At 46.1% G+C, this 19,241-nt stretch overlaps 1 protein-coding gene across 5 annotated transcripts in view; it reads left to right on the top strand.

Moving 5' to 3' along the window:
- Positions 1-8,449: 8,449 nt before the first annotated feature.
- CEP44 (centrosomal protein 44) overlaps positions 8,450-19,241 on the top strand; it is a 65,627-nt gene continuing 54,835 nt past the window's right edge. Inside the window, exons 1-2 of one of the 5 annotated variants that reach the window (XM_068100509.2) lie at positions 8,450-8,545; positions 9,009-9,136. In XM_068100509.2, the coding sequence (XP_067956610.2) occupies positions 9,048-9,136 (89 nt within the window). In that variant the 5' untranslated portion in view covers positions 8,450-8,545; positions 9,009-9,047. Of the gene's footprint in view, positions 8,546-8,654; positions 8,762-9,008; positions 9,182-19,241 lie in introns of those variants that run through there. The other 4 variants (XM_078776997.1, XM_068100505.2, XM_068100507.2 and 1 more) reach the window with 4 other exon arrangements.

Here is a 19,241-nt window from a genome sequence, read left to right on the forward strand (position 1 = left end):
CTTGGTTGAACTGTCGGTTTAATTTGCACAGGAAATGAAATAAGGGGATTATAATGGAAGAAAGTGAACATTTGTGGATCTGAGGACAAGCTGGTTTGAATGTGTACCTGGGGTTTTCTGTGTGTCACAGTGTCTGTGTCTGTCTGTCTGTCACACTGGACTCTTGGATGGGTTTTCATGAGACGAATTTCAGACAAAACCCTCTTTGTTATTTCAGAATTGATCTGCACCCCACCTCACTGTGAAATGGACAGGTTGTGTGTGTGTCTCAGAGGTTTATGGACAACGGGGAGTGGCTGGTGCGAAGGGAGTGGTTGGGAAAGATGGACCCCCTTCACGAATACCCGTGGATAGTAGTTTAAAATAGGTAGAGGGTACAGGTAAATTGTGGTGGATATGGGCTGTGGTGCGCGTGGTAGAATTGGGAGGGCTACTCCAAAGCATTTTGCTTCCCCGCGCTATTGCGGTGATCAAATGTCGCGGCCATCAAAGGGCGGACACTGACGTTGCTCGGGGCAATGCAAGGGCGGACGAGACGGCAGGAAAAGCCGCCAACCAAAGGATGGACAGGTACGATAGTAAAGTAGATATTGACCGCCTTGGCAATAGTCCTTGGAATCGTGGTTTGTTGTGTACTAATCGAGGCTTTAGTCCTTGCGTGTGTGAGAAAGTTTACCACAGGATGGACACTGAAGACGACACCAGAAAAGGCCATGGTGATGACCGACAAGCTGACCGTGGGTCCAGATGACACTCCGGCCGTCGACGTGACTGCAGATCGCGGATCCTGGAACGACGACCCGAACGAGTCACTGGGCCGCGACAATGAGATCTCCGCTTCCGAAGATTGTTCTTCCATTGTTGATATTACTGATAATAATGTCGATTACACATTTGCGGACCTCGAAGCATTTCAGGCCGCCAGGAGGCCGATTCCTCTGGGCCCCAACGCGTCGCATGCAGACGTCAACGAGTTCCTAAGGGACTCCTCTCATTTCTTCTCGATGTGTACGGCTATGACTGTTGCTGGCCGCCTACGCCGCAAGCCTACGCCACCTGAGAATAATGTTACTGATGATGTTACTAATGATGATGTGGGCCACTTGCAAGGGTCCCCGACTGATGATTATGTCTCAATGCAGGCTTTGCCTCTTTATGTTTCACGAGCCCACCTTTATGTCTCACAAGCTCACAGTGAGTCAAACGTCACTGACCCAGTCCGGGATTTGGACCCAACTGCACACCCAAGCCTGGATGGTGAGGAACTCAACATTGGAGATACTCTGAGTTCCGAATCTGATTGTTTTGGAGATTCGTCCATGGATAACAGCGGTGGAAGCAGCATCGCCTCGGACGATCTCGACTTTGACCCAAAGGAAGTTGCTCTCCCTCCTTTGAAATCCGTTATGCTTTGTTTTATGGCCATAGGTTTGAGCCACCTGATACTGACGATGTTGTGTCTTCCCCAGATCACCAGCATGTAAGAGACCTCATGAACATGAATATCGATTGAGCGCTGACGATTTCCAAGGATTTCTCCTGGGGAAGCCTGGGCGAGCTCCAGTTGGGGGGGAGTCCGGCTGCACCTCTGTGGACCAAGGGTGGGTCGGAGATCTCCCTGGGTGTGGACCCCGGTGGAACCAGAGGTCTTCGTTGGGGATTTGACACGCTATTCGATCTTCATGTCTCTACGGTCTCACCTCATACACCCATCTACACCCGACTTACATCATACATCCACTAACACCCACTTGCACCCAGACGCCCACGGATCTTCCTGCTGAGTGCGCTGTGCGGTACGGGGTACGAGACATGCTCACTGGGAGGCATCCGTGTGGTATGTTTAGTGAATCTTTTACACTGTCTGTTTTGCCTCACTTGGAGGTTTTTCCTTTATGCCATTTGTTCACCCTGCTTCTACGGCCTTACAGTGCATACTCACATACAGACGCGAATCATCCTACTGGGTACTGTGTGGTGCTTTGCGTGCGGGACATGCTCACCGGCTGCCTTCGCGTGATATGTTGAATGGCTTTTCTGATTTGATTCATTTCTGCTTTGTTTTGAAATAAAGGCCTTTGATTGGCTCATAGATAACTTTGTATCTTAGATCCAAAAGGGCGGTATGTAGGGAGCTATTATGCCCCTCCCCCTTTGTTATTATGCTGCTTTACCAATTACCAAGTATAACCAATTATATGTTCTGTTTTCCTTATTACTGAACTCTTTATAATACTTAAGTTCTTTCTTGTGCTTTGAGGATGTGTAATATCCTAATAAGGAGTTCTTTCCTGTGTGCTCTTAGCCTGTGTGGGCACAATCTTTCAGTTCTCCTCAGCTGGCCTTGGCTACAGTTCTTATCTCTTCATGACTTTTCCAATATCCTGAATGTTGACACTTTTATGAGTATTCATGAGTATTCACCCTCCCTTTGTTCTTTCTCAACCAAAGTTCTATACAGAAAGTTGTAAACAGGTTGCCACAGATGGCTGACCATCTCCTTATCTGAGTTAACCTATGAGTGGCCTTGATGAGCTTCCTCTAACTAACTGAACAACAGGATGGGACTATGGTGGGGGGACCGATGAGCCCATTCTGGGACCAATGAGCCCATTCTATCTCTGTATCTTGTGAGCTAACCCCACCCCTGATATTCCTTATATAAAGCAAGGTTTAATTGATTTAATTCAGAGCATCTTGCTGTACTGTTGGTCATTTCTTGTGAGTTTCAGTGCAACCTTTGCTGTCCTCAAGCTTGAGTAATCGAGTTCTAATAAATATATCCGTTGCTCCTTTTCTCTGAGTCTTTTGAGTCCCAAGTTCTAAGTCTCATTTCCGACACACGCACGCTACACCACACGTACACGCATGCACGCCACACGTAGGCTACATACACCACACGTACACGCACACACGCCACACATATGTACACGCACGCACGCCACACATACGTACACGCACGCCACATATACGTACGTACACGCGTACATGCACGCACGCCACAGATACACCACACGTACGTACACGCACGCCACGTACGTACACGCACGCCCTTAACCGATCGCTTAGCCGTGTTTTCACTTCGCGAGCTCAGTCAGGGTAATCTATATAATAATACCGTAAGGACTCGACTTTGTTATCCCTTTTACGTCGCACCCAGTGACCCGATGCCCACGGCACTAATGGATTTACGATCTACGAACCGCGCTCTTTGTTTATCACGTACAGACATACTCGAAAAATCGGAATTAGCCCACGTTGGGGCCCAAAAGCATCTGATTAACTACCGATACGACGCCATCTTACGACGCCATCGTATTGGCGTCTGCTGGGCGAAGGCGAAGCAAGCCGTCCGCTGATTGGACAGGCGAAGGCGAAAGCAAGCCGTCCACTGAGTGGACAATCCAGAGCATGCATTTGTGCCGGTGTCGGCGATTGTTGTTCATATACGCACTCTTCATTCTCATCTTTCTTCCTAACTCTTACTCGGACAAGCAAATCCCCTATGCCATCCATAATGGTACTGTGGCGGACATGAAAGCTCACTGGCGTGATGGCATCATTCCGCGCACCAAGTGGGCGGCGGCCACGCCCTAGGGGTAGGCGTGGCCACGGGATATACACCGGGCGCGCAGCCCGGAGCGCTCCAGTGCTACAGTGGAGCTCTGGTAATAAAGACTCTTTGAACTTACTGCATTGTCTGCTTCCTCCTTGCTATACAAGTAGCGCGCGTAGCACCGCGCTTCATTGCTGACCCTCCGACGTTCTGGTCAGCCGTCACTGACCACCCAAACCCGCCACAGCAATGGCAACCAACGCGGTCCAAATCAAACTCCCCGAGTTCTGGGAGGCTCAAGCCGAAGTTTGGTTCCTGCAGGCAGAAGCCCAGTTCCGACTTCGAGGCATCATGGTGGACGAGACCATGTACTGCCACGTGGTCGCCTCCCTCGAGCCCGGCACGGCCGCCCGCGTCGTGTCGGTCCTGAGGAACCCACCGGCCGACGGCAGGTACGAGTCGATCAAGCGTCTCCTCCTCGCCACGTTCGGCCTCACGGTGGACGCACGGGCCGACCGCCTCCGGGACCTCCCCGAGCTCGGTGACACGCGACCGTCGGTCCGCATGGACCATATGCTGTCGTTGATGGGCGACGAAACCCCGAACGCTCTATTCCGGGCGTTATTTCGATGCCAGCTGCCGGCACGAGTACGCCTCGCCTTGGCCGGTTCTGCGACGACGGAACCCCGAGCTCTCGCTGCCGAGGCCGACAGGTTCTTCGCGGCTTTGGACACGCAGGCGAGTTTTGGCGCGGCCGTCGCGAATCCCGAGGCTGATGCACACCTCGTGGCTGATGCTGATGCACACCTCGCGGCCGCCGCCAGGCCCCGCCCACCACCGCCGCCGCGGAGAAAACCGCGGCCTCCGCCGACTCCGCCGTCAACCTGGTGTTTTTTCCACGCCCAGTTCCGCCATGAGGCTCGGCAATGTCGCCCGCCGTGCTCATTCGGCAGGTCGGGAAACGCCCGGGCCGGCCCTCGGTAGTGGCACTGAGCGCCGGCCATTCAAACAGCCTACTGTTCATCACGGACACCTTATCCGGGCGCCGTTACCTGTGCGACACGGGAGCGCAGGTGAGTGTCGTTCCCGCCGGTACGTCCGACAAGCAGACCGCGGGTCGGGGCCCCACGCTGCTTGCTGCCAACGGTGCGTCCATTCGCACATACGGAAAACGCTGCCTTTCTCTGCGGTTCGGAGGGCAGGTTTTCCGGTGGTCGTTCGTCACTGCCGACGTGCCTATGGCACTGCTTGGCGCGGACTTCCTCTGTGCCAATGGCCTGTTGGTGGATGTAAAGCACAGAAGGCTTGTCCAGGCTGAGACGTTCAGCTCGCTCGCTTGCGCGGCTCATCGAGCGGCTTACTGAGCGGTTCCGTTCCGGCCAGGTTCATCTGTACGCTTCCGGCAGCGAACGAATTCACCCGCCTCCTCACCGGTTTCCCGGCCCTCACGCGGCCCACCTTCTCGGCGGGGGCCGTCAAGCACGGGGTGGAACACCACATCCCCACCGCCGGGCCACCGGTCTACGCCCGGGCACGCCGCCTCGAGCCGACGAAACTCGCGGTAGCTAAAGCGGAGTTCGCTATGCTGGAGCGGCTCGGCATAGTGCGGCGCTCCGAGAGTGCTTGGGCGTCGCCGCTCCACATCATGCCAAAGCCCGGCGGGGGATGGCGACCGTGCGGGGACTACCGGCGCATCAACGACGCCACAACCCCCGACCGCTAACCCGTCCCCCACATTCAGGACCTCTCCGCCCGGTTGGCGGGCATGTCCTTCTTTTCAAAGGTGGACCTCATACGCGGCTACCATCAGGTCCCCGTCAGGCCAGAGGACATCCCGAAGATGGCGGTCATCACGCCATTCAGCCTTTTCGAATTTCTTCGGATGCCCTTCGGGTTGAAAAATGCGGCTCAGGCGTTCCAGCGACTAATGGACAGCGTCTTGCGCGACTTGGATTTCGTCTACGTGTACCTGGACGACATCCTCATCGCCAGCGCGTCCCGCGAAGAGCACCTACACCATCTCCGCACGCTCTTCGAACGTCTGGGCCAGCATGGCCTCATCGTGAACCCCGCCAAGTGCCGGTTCGGCGTCGCCGACATCGACTTTTTGGGGCACCGCGTCATCAGGCACGGGGCCATCCCCCTACCGGCCAAGGTGGAGGCGGTGAAGGGGTTTCCGCTCCCCCGCACGATCAAGGGGCTCCATGAGTTCCTGGGCATGGTAAACTTTTACCATCGGTTCCTGCCCCGCATCGCCCAGCTCCTGCGCCCCTTGCACGAGGCCCTCCGAGGGAAGCCGGGCAAAGGTGATGTTACCTGGACCGAGCAGATGGACGCGGCGTTCGCGGGCGCGAAGCTCGCCTTGGCTAACGCCACCATGCTCGCGCACCCGGCGCCCGATGCACCGATTGCCCTCACCACCGACGCCTCGGACTATGCGGTGGACGCGGTGCACGAGCAATGGGTGCGTGGTGCCTGGCAACTGCTGGCGTTCTTCAGCCGGCAGCTTCGCCCGCCCGAACGCCGTTATAGTACCCTCGACCGCGAGTTGCTCGGGCTTCACCTGGCGGTCAGGCACTTCCGCCATCTGCTCGAGGGCCGTGCGTTCACGGCCTTCGTCGACCACAAGCCACTGGTCTTCGCGATGGGCAAGGTCGCCGAGCCGTGGTCAGCCCGGCAGCAGCGTCACCTCTCGGCTGTGTCCGAATATACAACGGACATCCGGCACATCGCGGGTAAAGACAACCCGGTGGCGGATTGCCTTTCCCGGTCCGTCGCCCACGCAGTCCACTTTGGCATCGACTATGCCCGGATGGCGGCGGACCAGGCCGCCGACCCCGGCGTCCAGGCCTTGCGGACCGCCGTCACGGGCCTCCGCGTCACCGAGGTGCCGTTCGACGGCGCGGGCACGGCCATCTTGTGCGATGTCTCCCTCGGGCGGCCTCGCCCCATCGTGCCCGCGGGCTGGCAGCGCCAGGTTTTTGACGCCATCCACGGCCTGTCCCACCCGGGCACGAAGGCCTCCCAGAGGTTGGTCGCCGACAAGTTTGTCTGGCATGGCCTCCGGAAGGCCGTCCGCGGCTGGACCAGGACGTGCCTCGCGTGCCAGCGCGCGAAGGTGCACCGGCACACCCAGGCCCCATTGGCCCCGTTTATGGTGCCGGAACGTAGGTTCGACCACGTGCACGTGGACCTGGTGTGACCTCTGCCCCCCTCGCGGGGTTTCACCCATGTCCTGACAATGGTGGACCGCACCACCCGGTGGCCGGAGGCCGTGCCTTTGGCAGCGACGACGGCGGCGGACGTCGCGCAGGCGTTCATCACCACCTGGGTCGCCCGGTTCGGCTCCCCCTCGGACATCTCATCTGACCGTGGCCCCCAGTTCACCTCGGAGCTCTAGGGGGCGGTCGCGCGGGGGCTTGGGGTCCAGCTGCACCGAACCACGGCCTACCACCCCCAGGCCAACGGCCTGTGCGAGCGATTCCACCGCTCGTTGAAGGCCACGCTCCGGGCCACCTTCCGCGACGGCGGCTGGGTCGACAGGCTCCCCTGGGTCCTGCTGGGCCTCCGGACGGCGCCCAAGGACGACCTGCGCGCATCCGCGGCAGAGTTGGTCTTCGGACAACCGCTGCGGGTGCTGGGCGAGTTCCTCCCCGACCCCACGGCACCATGGTCCGCGGCGCAGGAGCGCTCCGCGCTGCAGGAGACAGCCCTGAGGTTCGCCCTGGTGCCGACGGCGCACCACGGGCACCCGCCTACGCACGTCGCCCCGGAGCTTCGCACCGCGGAGTACGTCTTCGTCCGGCACGACGCCCACCGGACACCACTGCGGCCCCCATGCGACGGGCCTTTCCGCGTGCTGGAGACCGGGGTGAAACATTTCACCTTGGACATCGGCGGTACTCCCAACCGCGTCTCAGTGGATCGCCTCAAGCCGGACCACCTCGACGTGGACCACCCATCGCCGGTGGCTCGGCCCCCGCGTCGGGGCCGCCCCCCTGCGGGCGGACCCCCGGCACCGTCCAGGCCCACCGGCACGCCGCCCCCCGGTCCTGCACCCATCCCGGGTGCAGCCGGAGGCATCCCAGCTGGCATCCCTGCATCCCGGACGCCGCCAGTCGCCAGAGGGCGCTTCGGCCGGGTCATCCGTTTGCCCCGCAAACTGGCCCTCCAAGTGCGCGGGAATTCTGGGGGGGGGGGGGGGCGCGTGTGGCGGACACGAAAGCTCACTGGCTTGATGGCATCATTCCGCGCACCAAGTGGGCGGCGGCCACGCCCGAGGGGTAGGCGTGGCCGCGGGATATACACCGGGCGCGCAGCCCGGTCCTGGAGCGCTCCAGTGCTACAGTGGAGCTCTGGTAATAAAGACTCTTTGAACTTACTGCGTTGTCCGCTTCCTCCTTGCTATACAAGTAGCGCGCGTAGCATCGCGCTTCAGTACACTCTATCCAGACACCACATCCTCCCTTCCGTGGATGTTCCACGGGTTTCGGCTAGTAAATAATAATTTTGCATTAAGTTCCAGGTTTAACCCTTTTTCTGCTACTCTGACTGAACTCTGTTAAACCAGTTCCAGCATATATGGAACTTGAGACTTGTTTTGACTTTTGGAACCTGTTTTTGGGACTTGATGGCAACTTTTCGACCTACAATAGTGTTTTAGTTTTATATATTTATATTTTTATATGTATATATATATATATATATGTCGTACAGTATGACAAACAACAGTTTAATTAATATTGATTAATTATCTTCCATCTGTAAATTATCGTTACGATCTATTATTTCCTTGTCAGAGATTTAAAAGGAACAATTTATAAAAGGGGCGGGGCTGAGACGGGCGCGAAATGCGGATGGAAGGCGGGAAGACCAAACAGGCGGTGCAAGGTTAGGGGGCGTGGCTTCATTGAATCGATGGTTGCGTGTGGTTTCCGGTACTGTATGTTTTAATACTGTACAGATGTTACAAGCCAGCACTTTTTAGAGGTGGGTTTTGTTTGTGAATTATTTGCTGAATAAAGTATATGTTATATTGTAATATAACGTGATGGATATTGGATAGACTGAACAAATGTAGTATTATTAATACACAGCTGTACTCTGTACTGTACTTGTACTGTACTGCACTTGTACTTGTACTGTACTTGTACCTTGTCGAGACGAACTCATGCTTGGTTTGCGCAAGTTGTTTAATCGCAAATGGTAACACTCGATCTCATACTGTATATATTAATCACATACTGTAAATATACTTTACATTTCTTTAACGTTAAAGCTCAAGTGGAGCTTTAGCCGGCTATCCTTCGTGATTACATTAACGCATGTGATGAATATTCCATGGACTATGGAGGGCTTATCGTGTGGAATCTGATCGATAAGGCCCATCTCTGGTGTTTTGGCATGAGCCGGTTTGTACATTGACAATGAACACCGTTCCATGCGTTTGTAGGTGCACCACGGTGGTGTGTGGTTGTGGTGATCTGTCGGCATGGCAACGGGTGATTTACGGGGAAACCTGCGGCGGTTGCAGCAAGAAATGCGCTTTCTGCACTACCCTTATGGTGTGGACTACGAGGGGTATGAATTAACAAGTGAAAGTGCTCAATGGAGTTTTATTTACAGGTATGAGTTATGTTCATGAAAGGTGAAGCTAAATGCACTTAGTTGCCAACATTGAGTGAAGAAAACCGGTAGGATGGAAGTGACCAACCGAGGAGGGAAGAGGGGAGGGGGGGGGGGGGGGGGGAGGGAGAGACAAAGCGAGAGTGTAAGATTTGTCAGGATTGAATGACATGTTCCACTTGTTTGACCAGTCTGTGATTTTGTCCAGGTCTACAGAGAGTGAGAAGGCTACAGACTGCCGATCTGAGGATTGAGATATGGAGCGGCAGAGAGTGGAGTCATCAGCAAAGAAATAGGAAGGATTTTCCAGGGAGTCGGAGAGATCATTGACGAAGACCAGAAAAAGCACAGGGCCCAGAACACTACCTTGAGGAACTCCAGTCAGAACAGCAAGAGGAGATGAGAGAATTTCATTCGGGGCAACATGTTGACTGGGACCGGTGAGGAAGTCCACAAGCCATGTGTGGAGATTTCTGTGGATACCATAAGAGGAGAGTTTGGTGACCAGGGTGGGGTGCCAGACCGTATCGAAGGTACGAGATATGTCAAGGGAGACAGCTCTGATTTCCTGTTTGGCATTGAGAGCCTCCATTCATTGTTGACACAGCAGAAGCAGCATGTCCAGAATAGAGTGACCTAGTCTGAATCCAAATTGATGATCTGAGATCAAGCCATTGGAGAAGAGGAAGAATTTGATGTCACAAGTGATGATGGATTCCATGACTTTGCTGATAATTGGGAGAAGGCTGATTGGTCTGCAGTTGCAAGGATCTGTTTTTGCACCTTTTTGTGTAAAGCGGTGATGTTGGCTGATTTCCAAGCTGATGGCAGATGACCTTGAGCAAAAGAGAGGGTGAAGAGAACAGAGAGAGGGTGGCAAAGAGTGGCAGAGCAGGATTTTAGGACCCGTGGGCTGATGAAGTCTGGTCCAGTTCCAGAATCAGAGTCGACGATTGACAGAAACTTCTTCAACTTGTCGGTAGAGAAGGACCCAGAGTCCAGGAGCAGCTGGGTTTGACTGGGTAAGGTGGGAACAGAGAGAGAGATGGGTTTGGGACACAGGATATTGAGGCAAACACAGAGTTGAGGCATTCAGCTTTTTCACGTGCCGTGTCAGCTGTGTAGCCGTTTGAGGTAAGGGAGGGGATGGAGAGGGAACAAACACCAGAAACGGATTTGACCAGACGCCACCAGGATTTGGAGGAAGGAGACAAGTTTGAGAGTTCATTCTTGAGTGTGGAGAGATAGTGCTTCCTGGCTCTCCTGAGGGTAGACACACACTTGTTCCGAGCTTTGTGAAAGGAACTGAGATTACCTTCAGTTGGATTAGCCTTCCAAGAGGCGAAGGAAAGTTGTTTCAGGGCAACTGCCTCACCACAAGATTCATTGTACCATGGACCGGAGGAAGGGTAAGACAACTGAAGACGAGATGGGATAAATCTGTGCATGAGAGAGAGCAGTTTACTTTGGAAGAATTCCCAGGAAGAGTTAATGTCATAGGCAGTCGAGATGGGAGACCAGTCCAGATGATTGATGGCTGCTTGCAGACCGTGCCAGTCGGCCTGAGTGAAATACCAGACTCGTCAGCGCTGAGGAGGCTCTCTGAGAATGGCCAGAGAGATATCCACTTTAAAAAGCAAATGATCAGAATAACCGATTGGAGCAGAAGAAGAGCAGCAGACATTTGCAGGGAAGTTTGTCATAATCAAGTCTAGAAGAGAAGATGATCATTTGAATGAGATCCGGGTCGGGAAATTGACAGATTGTGTCAGTCCCAGTGAGTCGCACTTGCAGAGATGCCATGGCTGGTGCAATAGGTACCCACACCCAGCCAGCTGGCATTATGACAGTTGAAGTCACCACATATGAAGAAAATAGAGTTGGGATGAGTTGATAGAAGTTGGTCCATGTTGTCAGACAGCGAGATGTAAATGGAGTCATCACTGTTTGGAGGACGGTACAGAACATATATGAACAAAAGGTGGGAGCGGAGAGGAAGCCGTAGCCAGAGGTACTCCTGGGGGTGGGGTGGAGAGAGGGCAGTGCAAGGAGAGTAAGGAAGAGATCCGGAGGAGGGAGTAAGCAGGAAGAGATATTAAGGAATCAGAGACATCTTGAAGGAGGAAAGTTTCTGTTAAGCAGATTAAGTCTGGTTTTGTCAGAAGCAACCTGAATGGAGAGATCAATCAGGTTTGAGCGAAGGCCCCGGATGTTTGAGGTCCACACCGTTAAGGAAGAGGGAAGGGGAGCATCGGTTACATGACAGGGGAGGGGTAGGGTAAGATGAGGGGTGAGAGGGGGAGGTAGGGAGAGCTGTTGATAGTGTGTCAGAGATTGCAGAAGAGCTAGGAGAAACGGAAGGATGAGGAGGACAAAAGGTGTGATGGTGATTGGATGAGGTACAGTGAGGTGTTGTTTGACAGTGGGGTAGAGCGAAGTAGAAGGTTGGAGGAGGTGGAGGTATGAGATGAAGTGAAAGGAAGTGGGGAGGAGGCAGCTTAGAGGAAGGGGCGATGGGGGAGAGGGAAGAATTTGAGAAAGATGGTAGTGGGGAGATTAAAGGGGAGGGGTGAGGGTGGAGTTTTGAAGGGGAGCAGTGAAGGGGGAGTTTTGAAGGGAAGAGGTGAGGGTGAGTGGGGTGTTTAGGAGGGGAGGGGTGAGGGGGAGTTTCGAAAGTGGACAATTAATGACAAACAAACATTTATTACAAACTGGGTGTATTGTGATTTTGAAAACGATAGAGGAGGGGTGGAATGCAGGTAAGTTTAGAGAATGTCGAGAGGAAGAACTGTAAGAGATTGAATTTTTTTTTGAAATGGAATGATTTGATGAGGAAATTGAAAAAAGCCTTTAAGTTGGAAGAAAAACAGCGTGTTGTAATAAACCACTGAATAAAACACTGCTGGGGAAAGTTTAAACATATTTAAATAATATTAAACAAAACCGTGAAAAAACAATTTGGGAAAAGTCCCTGAAGTGAGGGTGTGGATCTGAGAAAGAATAAGAAAGGGTTGAATGAGTACGATGGAAACTAGAATTGGAAAGGTGAGTATCGGCTGGAAATGGAAGGAAGAGGTGGAAGAAAAGGAGATAAAGGGGGTGGGGCGAGACAACAGCACATGTGTGTGGGCCACACGAAGAGCAAAGGAAATAAGAATAAAAATGTTTTTTTTTTTTTGTATTTAAAACGTGAGACAAAGGGTAAGATGTTTGGGGAAAGTAGGGGGAGAAAAGAAAATCAAAGAAACAGCAATACAGCGAAGGAAAGAACTTATATTGACAAAACACCGACGGGGGGAGGGAAACCTAGAGGGACCGGGCCGCGGAAGCGGTGCGAACAGAAAATGATTAATTACACACAAGTTTGCACGATCTATAAACCAAGACTAACTAGAAACACACAGTAACACATACACAATAAAATAACGAGTGGAAATTTGACAAGGACACAAATGGGAAAATACTTAAACTTTGATGATGTAGAGAGCTCGAAGGACGCTTCTTCGCCAGAGGAACCGGAAGTGGAAGTTACCAAGTTTGCCTCTACCTTGGCCTTCAGGTCTGTCGTTGGTGTCTCCACTCCCCCGCCCCCCCTCTCTCTCTCTCTCTCTCTCTCTCTCTCTCTCTCTCTCTCTCTCACCCCCTCCCCTCTCCCTCTCTCTCTCTCCCTCTCTCTCTCTCAACTGTTCCTTTTGTCTTGTGTTCCTGAGCCATTCAGTGTACTAATACTAGCTCTTCCCCAAAAAATAAATATCACCCTCGTACACTGTAGTAATAACACGACGTTCAGTCACAGCTTAGGAGATGGAGGCATTATTGATCACAATTGAACGCAGGATCAATCGACATGTTCTTAACCTTAATCCTGTCACATGCAACACCCTCTCATCGACTATACAAGAGAGCCATTGGTCTGTCTGTGTGTCGCCATTTTTCTCAGAGATGGCTGAACATATCTTCCTCAAACTTTCAGAGGTTCATCAGTGAGTGCCTGGGAGTGTTTTAGGCAAAAAAATAAATTAATAATTTTTGAAAAAAAAAGTTAGTTTTTTTGGATTTAAAAAAAATCGCTCGATAGTGCCTAATATAAGCCTTTTTGATTAATGACAGTTATACACAAGTACACATTCACATAAATAAATACAAAACAATCACCAGACATTTGAACACAAATAATAAAACAATTCCGGAAGTGGTTGAAGTTGGTGATAAGGCTTCTTCTTCTACCTGAACGTCATCATGCTTAACTCAGAATGTCATCATCATGTACTCCTGCTAGTCAGCTAGTGCTATATATTGAAGTATTTTCAACACAATTGGTGTTCTACATTGTTCAAGAATATATAATTCTATTTAAATAAAGGTTTAAAGAAGTTTAGAGGGGTATAAATAAATGAATTCCAGGTTTTACTGCCGTTTTACCAATTGTCTATTACACCACCATATCCAACACGTTACATTAGTTTGTCTTACCTGTTGTTTGTGTCCTTTGTAATGTCCTTAAAAACAGTGTTTTCCTGTTTGGAATGATTTTCGATTTTGTTTAACTGCCAGCCAGGCAGTGTCAACAAATCACACCCGTGGCCGAAGGAAGTGGTTCAGTTTGGCATTTTTATTATTAAATAGGCAAAGCCGAGAAACAATCAAAACCCTTTGGAATTACCCTTTAGAATTACCCTTTAGAATTACCCTTTGGAATTACCCTTTAGAATTACCCTTTAGAATTACCCTTTAGAATTACCCTTTGGAATTACCCTTTAGAATTACCCTTTAGAATAACCCTTTGGAATTACCCTTTGGAATACCCTTTAGAATTACCCTTTAGAATAACCCTTTAGAATTACACTTGAGAATTACCCTTTGAAATTACCCTTTAGAATTACACTTTGGAATTACCCTTTAGAATAACCCTTTAGAATAACCCCTTAGAATTACCCTTTAGAATTACCCTTTAGAATAACCCTTAAGAATAACCCTTTAGAATAACCCTTTGGAATTACCCTTTAGAATTGCCCTTTAGAATTACCCTTTAGAATAACCCTTTAGAATTACACTTCAGAATTACACTTTAGAATTACCCTTTGGAATTACCCTTTAGAATTACCCTTTAGTATTACACTTTAGTATTACACTTTAGTATTACACTTTAGAATTACACTTTAGAATTACACTTTAGTATTACACTTTAGTATTACACTTTAGAATTACACTTTAGAATTACACTTTAGTATTACACTTTAGAATTACCCTTCAGAATTACACTTTAGTATTACACTTTAGAATTACACTTTAGAATTACACTTTAGAATTACACTTTAGTATTACCCTTTAGAATTACACTTTAGAATTACACTTTAGAATTACACTTTAGAATTACACTTTAGTATTACACTTTAGTATTACACTTTAGAATTACACTTTAGAATTACACTTTGGAATTACACTTTAGAATCACCCTTTAGAATTACCCTTCAGAATTAGACTTTAGTATTACACTTTCGAATTACACTTTCGAATTACACTTTAGAATTACACTTTAGAATTACACTTTAGAATTACCCTTCAGAATTAGACTTTAGTATTACACTTTAGAATTACACTTTAGAATTACACTTTAGTATTACACTTTAGTATTACACTTTAGAATTACACTTTAGAATTACACTTTAGAATTACACTTTAGTATTACACTTTAGTATTACACTTTAGTATTACACTTTCGAATTACACTTTAGAATTACACTTTAGTATTACACTTTCGAATTACACTTTAGAATTACACTTTAGTATTACACTTTAGAATTACACTTTAGAATTACCCTTCAGAATTAGACTTTAGTATTACACTTTCGAATTACACTTTAGAATTACACTTTAGTATTACACTTTAGAATTACACTTTAGAATTACCCTTCAGAATTAGACTTTAGAATTACACTTTAGTATTACACTTTAGTATTACACTTTAGAATTACACTTTAGTATTACACTTTAGAATTACACTTTAGTATTACACTTTAGAATTACACTTTAGTATTACACTTTAGAATTACACTTTAGAATTACACTTTAGTATTACACTTTAGAATTACACTTTAGTATTACACTTTAGAATTACACTTTAGTATTACACTTTAGAATTACACTTTAGTATTACACTTTAGAATTACACTTTAGTATTACACTTTAGAATTACACTTTAGTATTACACTTTAGAATTACACTTTAGAATTACACTTTAGTATTACACTTTAGAATTACACTTTAGTATTACACTTTAGAATTACACTTTAGTATTACACTTTAGAATTACACTTTAGAATTACACTTTAGTATTACACTTTAGAATTACACTTTAGAATTACACTTTAGTATTACACTTTAGAATTACACTTTAGTATTACACTTTAGAATTACACTTTAGTATTACACTTTAGAATTACACTTTAGTATTACACTTTAGAATTACACTTTAGTATTACACTTTAGAATTACACTTTAGTATTACACTTTAGTATTACACTTTAGAATTACACTTTAGTATTACACTTTAGAATTACACTTTAGTATTACACTTTAGAATTACACTTTAGCATTACACTTTAGTATTACACTTTAGAATTACACTTTAGTATTACACTTTAGAATTACACTTTAGTATTACACTTTAGAATTACACTTTAGTATTACACTTTAGTATTACACTTTAGAATTACACTTTAGAATTACACTTTAGTATTACACTTTAGAATTACACTTTAGAATTACACTTTAGTATTACACTTTAGAATGACACTTTAGTATTACACTTTAGAATTACACTTTAGTATTACACTTTAGAATTACACTTTAGTATTACACTTTAGAATTACACTTTAGTATTACACTTTAGAATTACACTTTAGTATTACACTTTAGTATTACACTTTAGAATTACACTTTAGTATTACACTTTAGAATTACACTTTAGTATTACACTTTAGAATTACACTTTAGTATTACACTTTAGAATTACACTTTAGAATTACACTTTAGTATTACACTTTAGTATTACACTTTAGAATTACACTTTAGTATTACACTTTAGAATTACACTTTAGTATTACACTTTAGAATTACACTTTAGTATTACACTTTAGAATTACACTTTAGAATTACCCTTCAGAATTAGACTTTAGAATTACACTTTAGAATTACCCTTCAGAATTAGACTTTAGTATTACACTTTAGTATTACACTTTAGTATTACACTTTAGAATTACCCTTCAGAATTAGACTTTAGTATTACACTTTCGAATTACACTTTAGTATTACACTTTAGAATTACACTTTAGAATTACACTTTAGTATTACACTTTCGAATTACACTTTAGAATTACACTTTAGTATTACACTTTAGAATTACACTTTAGAATTACACTTTAGTATTACACTTTCGAATTACACTTTAGAATTACACTTTAGAATTACACTTTAGAATCACCCTTTAGAATTACCCTTCAGAATTAGACTTTAGTATTACACTTTAGAATTACACTTTAGAATTACACTTTAGAATTACACTTTAGAATTACACTTTAGAATTACACTTTAGTATTACACTTTAGAATTACACTTTAGAATTACACTTTAGTATTACACTTTAGAATTACACTTTAGAATTACACTTTAGTATTACACTTTAGTATTACACTTTAGAATTACCCTATGGAATTACCCTATGGAATTACACTTTGGAATTACACTTTGGAATTACACTTTGGAATTACACTTTGGAATTACACTTTGGAATTACACTTTGGAATTACACTTTGGAATTACACTTTGGAATTACACTTTGGAATTACACTTTGGAATTACACTTTGGAATTACACTTTGGAATTACACTTTAGAATTACACTTTAGTATTACACTTTAGAATTACACTTTAGAATTACACTTTAGTATTACACTTTAGTATTACACTTTAGAATTACCCTATGGAATTACCCTATGGAATTACACTTTGGAATTACACTTTGGAATTACACTTTGGAATTACACTTTGGAATTACACTTTGGAATTACACTTTGGAATTACACTTTGGAATTACACTTTGGAATTACACTTTGGAATTACACTTTGGAATTACACTTTGGAATTACACTTTGGAATTACACTTTGGAATTACACTTTAGAATTACACTTTAGTATTACACTTTAGAATTACCCTTTAGAATTACACTTTAGAATTACACTTATAGAATTACACTTTAGAATTACACTTTGAAATTACACTTTAGAATTACACTTTAGAATTACCCTTTAGTATTACACTTTAGTATTACACTTTAGAATTACCCTTTAGAATTACCCTTTGGAATTACACTTTAGAATTACACTTTAGAATTACACTTTAGAATTACACTTTAGAATTACACTTTAGAATTACACTTTAGAATTACACTTTAGAATTACACTTTAGAATTACACTTTAGAATCACTCTTCCGAATTACACTTTATAGTCTAGTAGGAAGACTAGGTCCCCCTGCACCCCCCGGAGATATACTTCTAATCAGTGTTTCTAGATTGGAAACAATGTGTAGAAAATGACTAGCTATGGCCCCAAGCTGAAAAAATGTCCCACATACCATTTTTATGCAAATTACTGCTGCCATTATCAAAAAAAGACTAGGTCCCCCTGCACCCCCCCGGAGATATACTTCTAATCAGTGTTTCTAGATTGGAAAAAATGTGTAGAAAATGACTAGCTATGGCCCCAAGCTGAAACAATGTCCCACATACCATTTTTATGCAAATTACTGCTGCCATTATCAAAAAAACGATTTTTGACATATCTCAGCCAATATTGCAGATAATTGAAAAATGAAGGTGTCTAGACCCATGTTTTGAAGGGCATAGATCATGATAGAACTATTCATAACATGATTACATGTGTCTATGGTATACTAGTATGCTAATTAGTGCTTTATTTACAAAATAATCACAGTTTTACGAAATAATAGACTCATATTAAGGTCCGTCTACACAGACGTTAACACAAAGTTTTATTTTTCTAAATACCCTGTGAAATTCACCGAATGCCCTGTGAAACCTGGGATTCTTCTCCAGCTTTTTCAAGGGCCCGACTTTTCCCTTCCCTTTGAAGGCACTGGTGCAGTCTTCTCCGCTGAACACATAGTACCCCAGGAGAGTGGCACAGTAGTCCTCTCCCAGGGATTCTGCCAGCTCAGAGACGTTGACAAGTTGGCGATGCTTCCCTGACCCTGTATCCAGGTACACCGTCAGCTTGATGTTGTGGGCATGGTGGAGCAGGATCAGGAGGATGTCTGTGTCCGGTGTTCTGACTACAGCGTTCTTGTATCCGATGGTAGCAGCATGATGGAGGTACAGAACCACCCTGGTATCAGTCTCTTCCTGGTTGCTGTAGATCGTGGGGAGTTCACGTACCTCGACCTGAAACACAAAAAGGCACCGCATTTCAATCACCAGTCACTGCCAGTTTCAGTATATCTCCGGGGGGTGCAGGGGGACCTAGTCTTTTTTTGATAATGGCAGCAGTAATTTGCATAAAAATGGTATGTGGGACATTTTTTCAGCTTGGGGCCATAGCTAGTCATTTTCTACACATTTTTTCCAATCTAGAAACACTGATTAGAAGTATATCTCCGGGGGGTGCAGGGGGACCTAGTCTTCCTACTAGACTATTAGTATTACACTTTAGAATTACACTTTAGAATTACACTTTAGAATTACACTTTAGAATTATCCTTTAGAATTACCCTTTGGAATTACACTTTAGAATTACACTTTAGAATTACACTTTAGAATTACACTTTAGAATTACACTTTAGAATTACACTTTAGAATTACACTTTAGAATTACACTTTAGAATTACACTTTAGAATTACACTTTAGAATCACTCTTCCGAATTACACTTTAGTATTACACTTTAGTATTACACTTTAGAATTACACTTTAGAATTACACTTTAGAATTACACTTTAGAATTACACTTTAGAATTACACTTTAGAATTACACTTTAGAATTACAC

This window comes from Myxine glutinosa, chromosome 4 (genome assembly GCF_964187855.1).
Source record: "Myxine glutinosa chromosome 4, kmMyxGlut1.1, whole genome shotgun sequence".
Lineage (NCBI taxonomy): Eukaryota > Metazoa > Chordata > Myxini > Myxiniformes > Myxinidae > Myxine > Myxine glutinosa.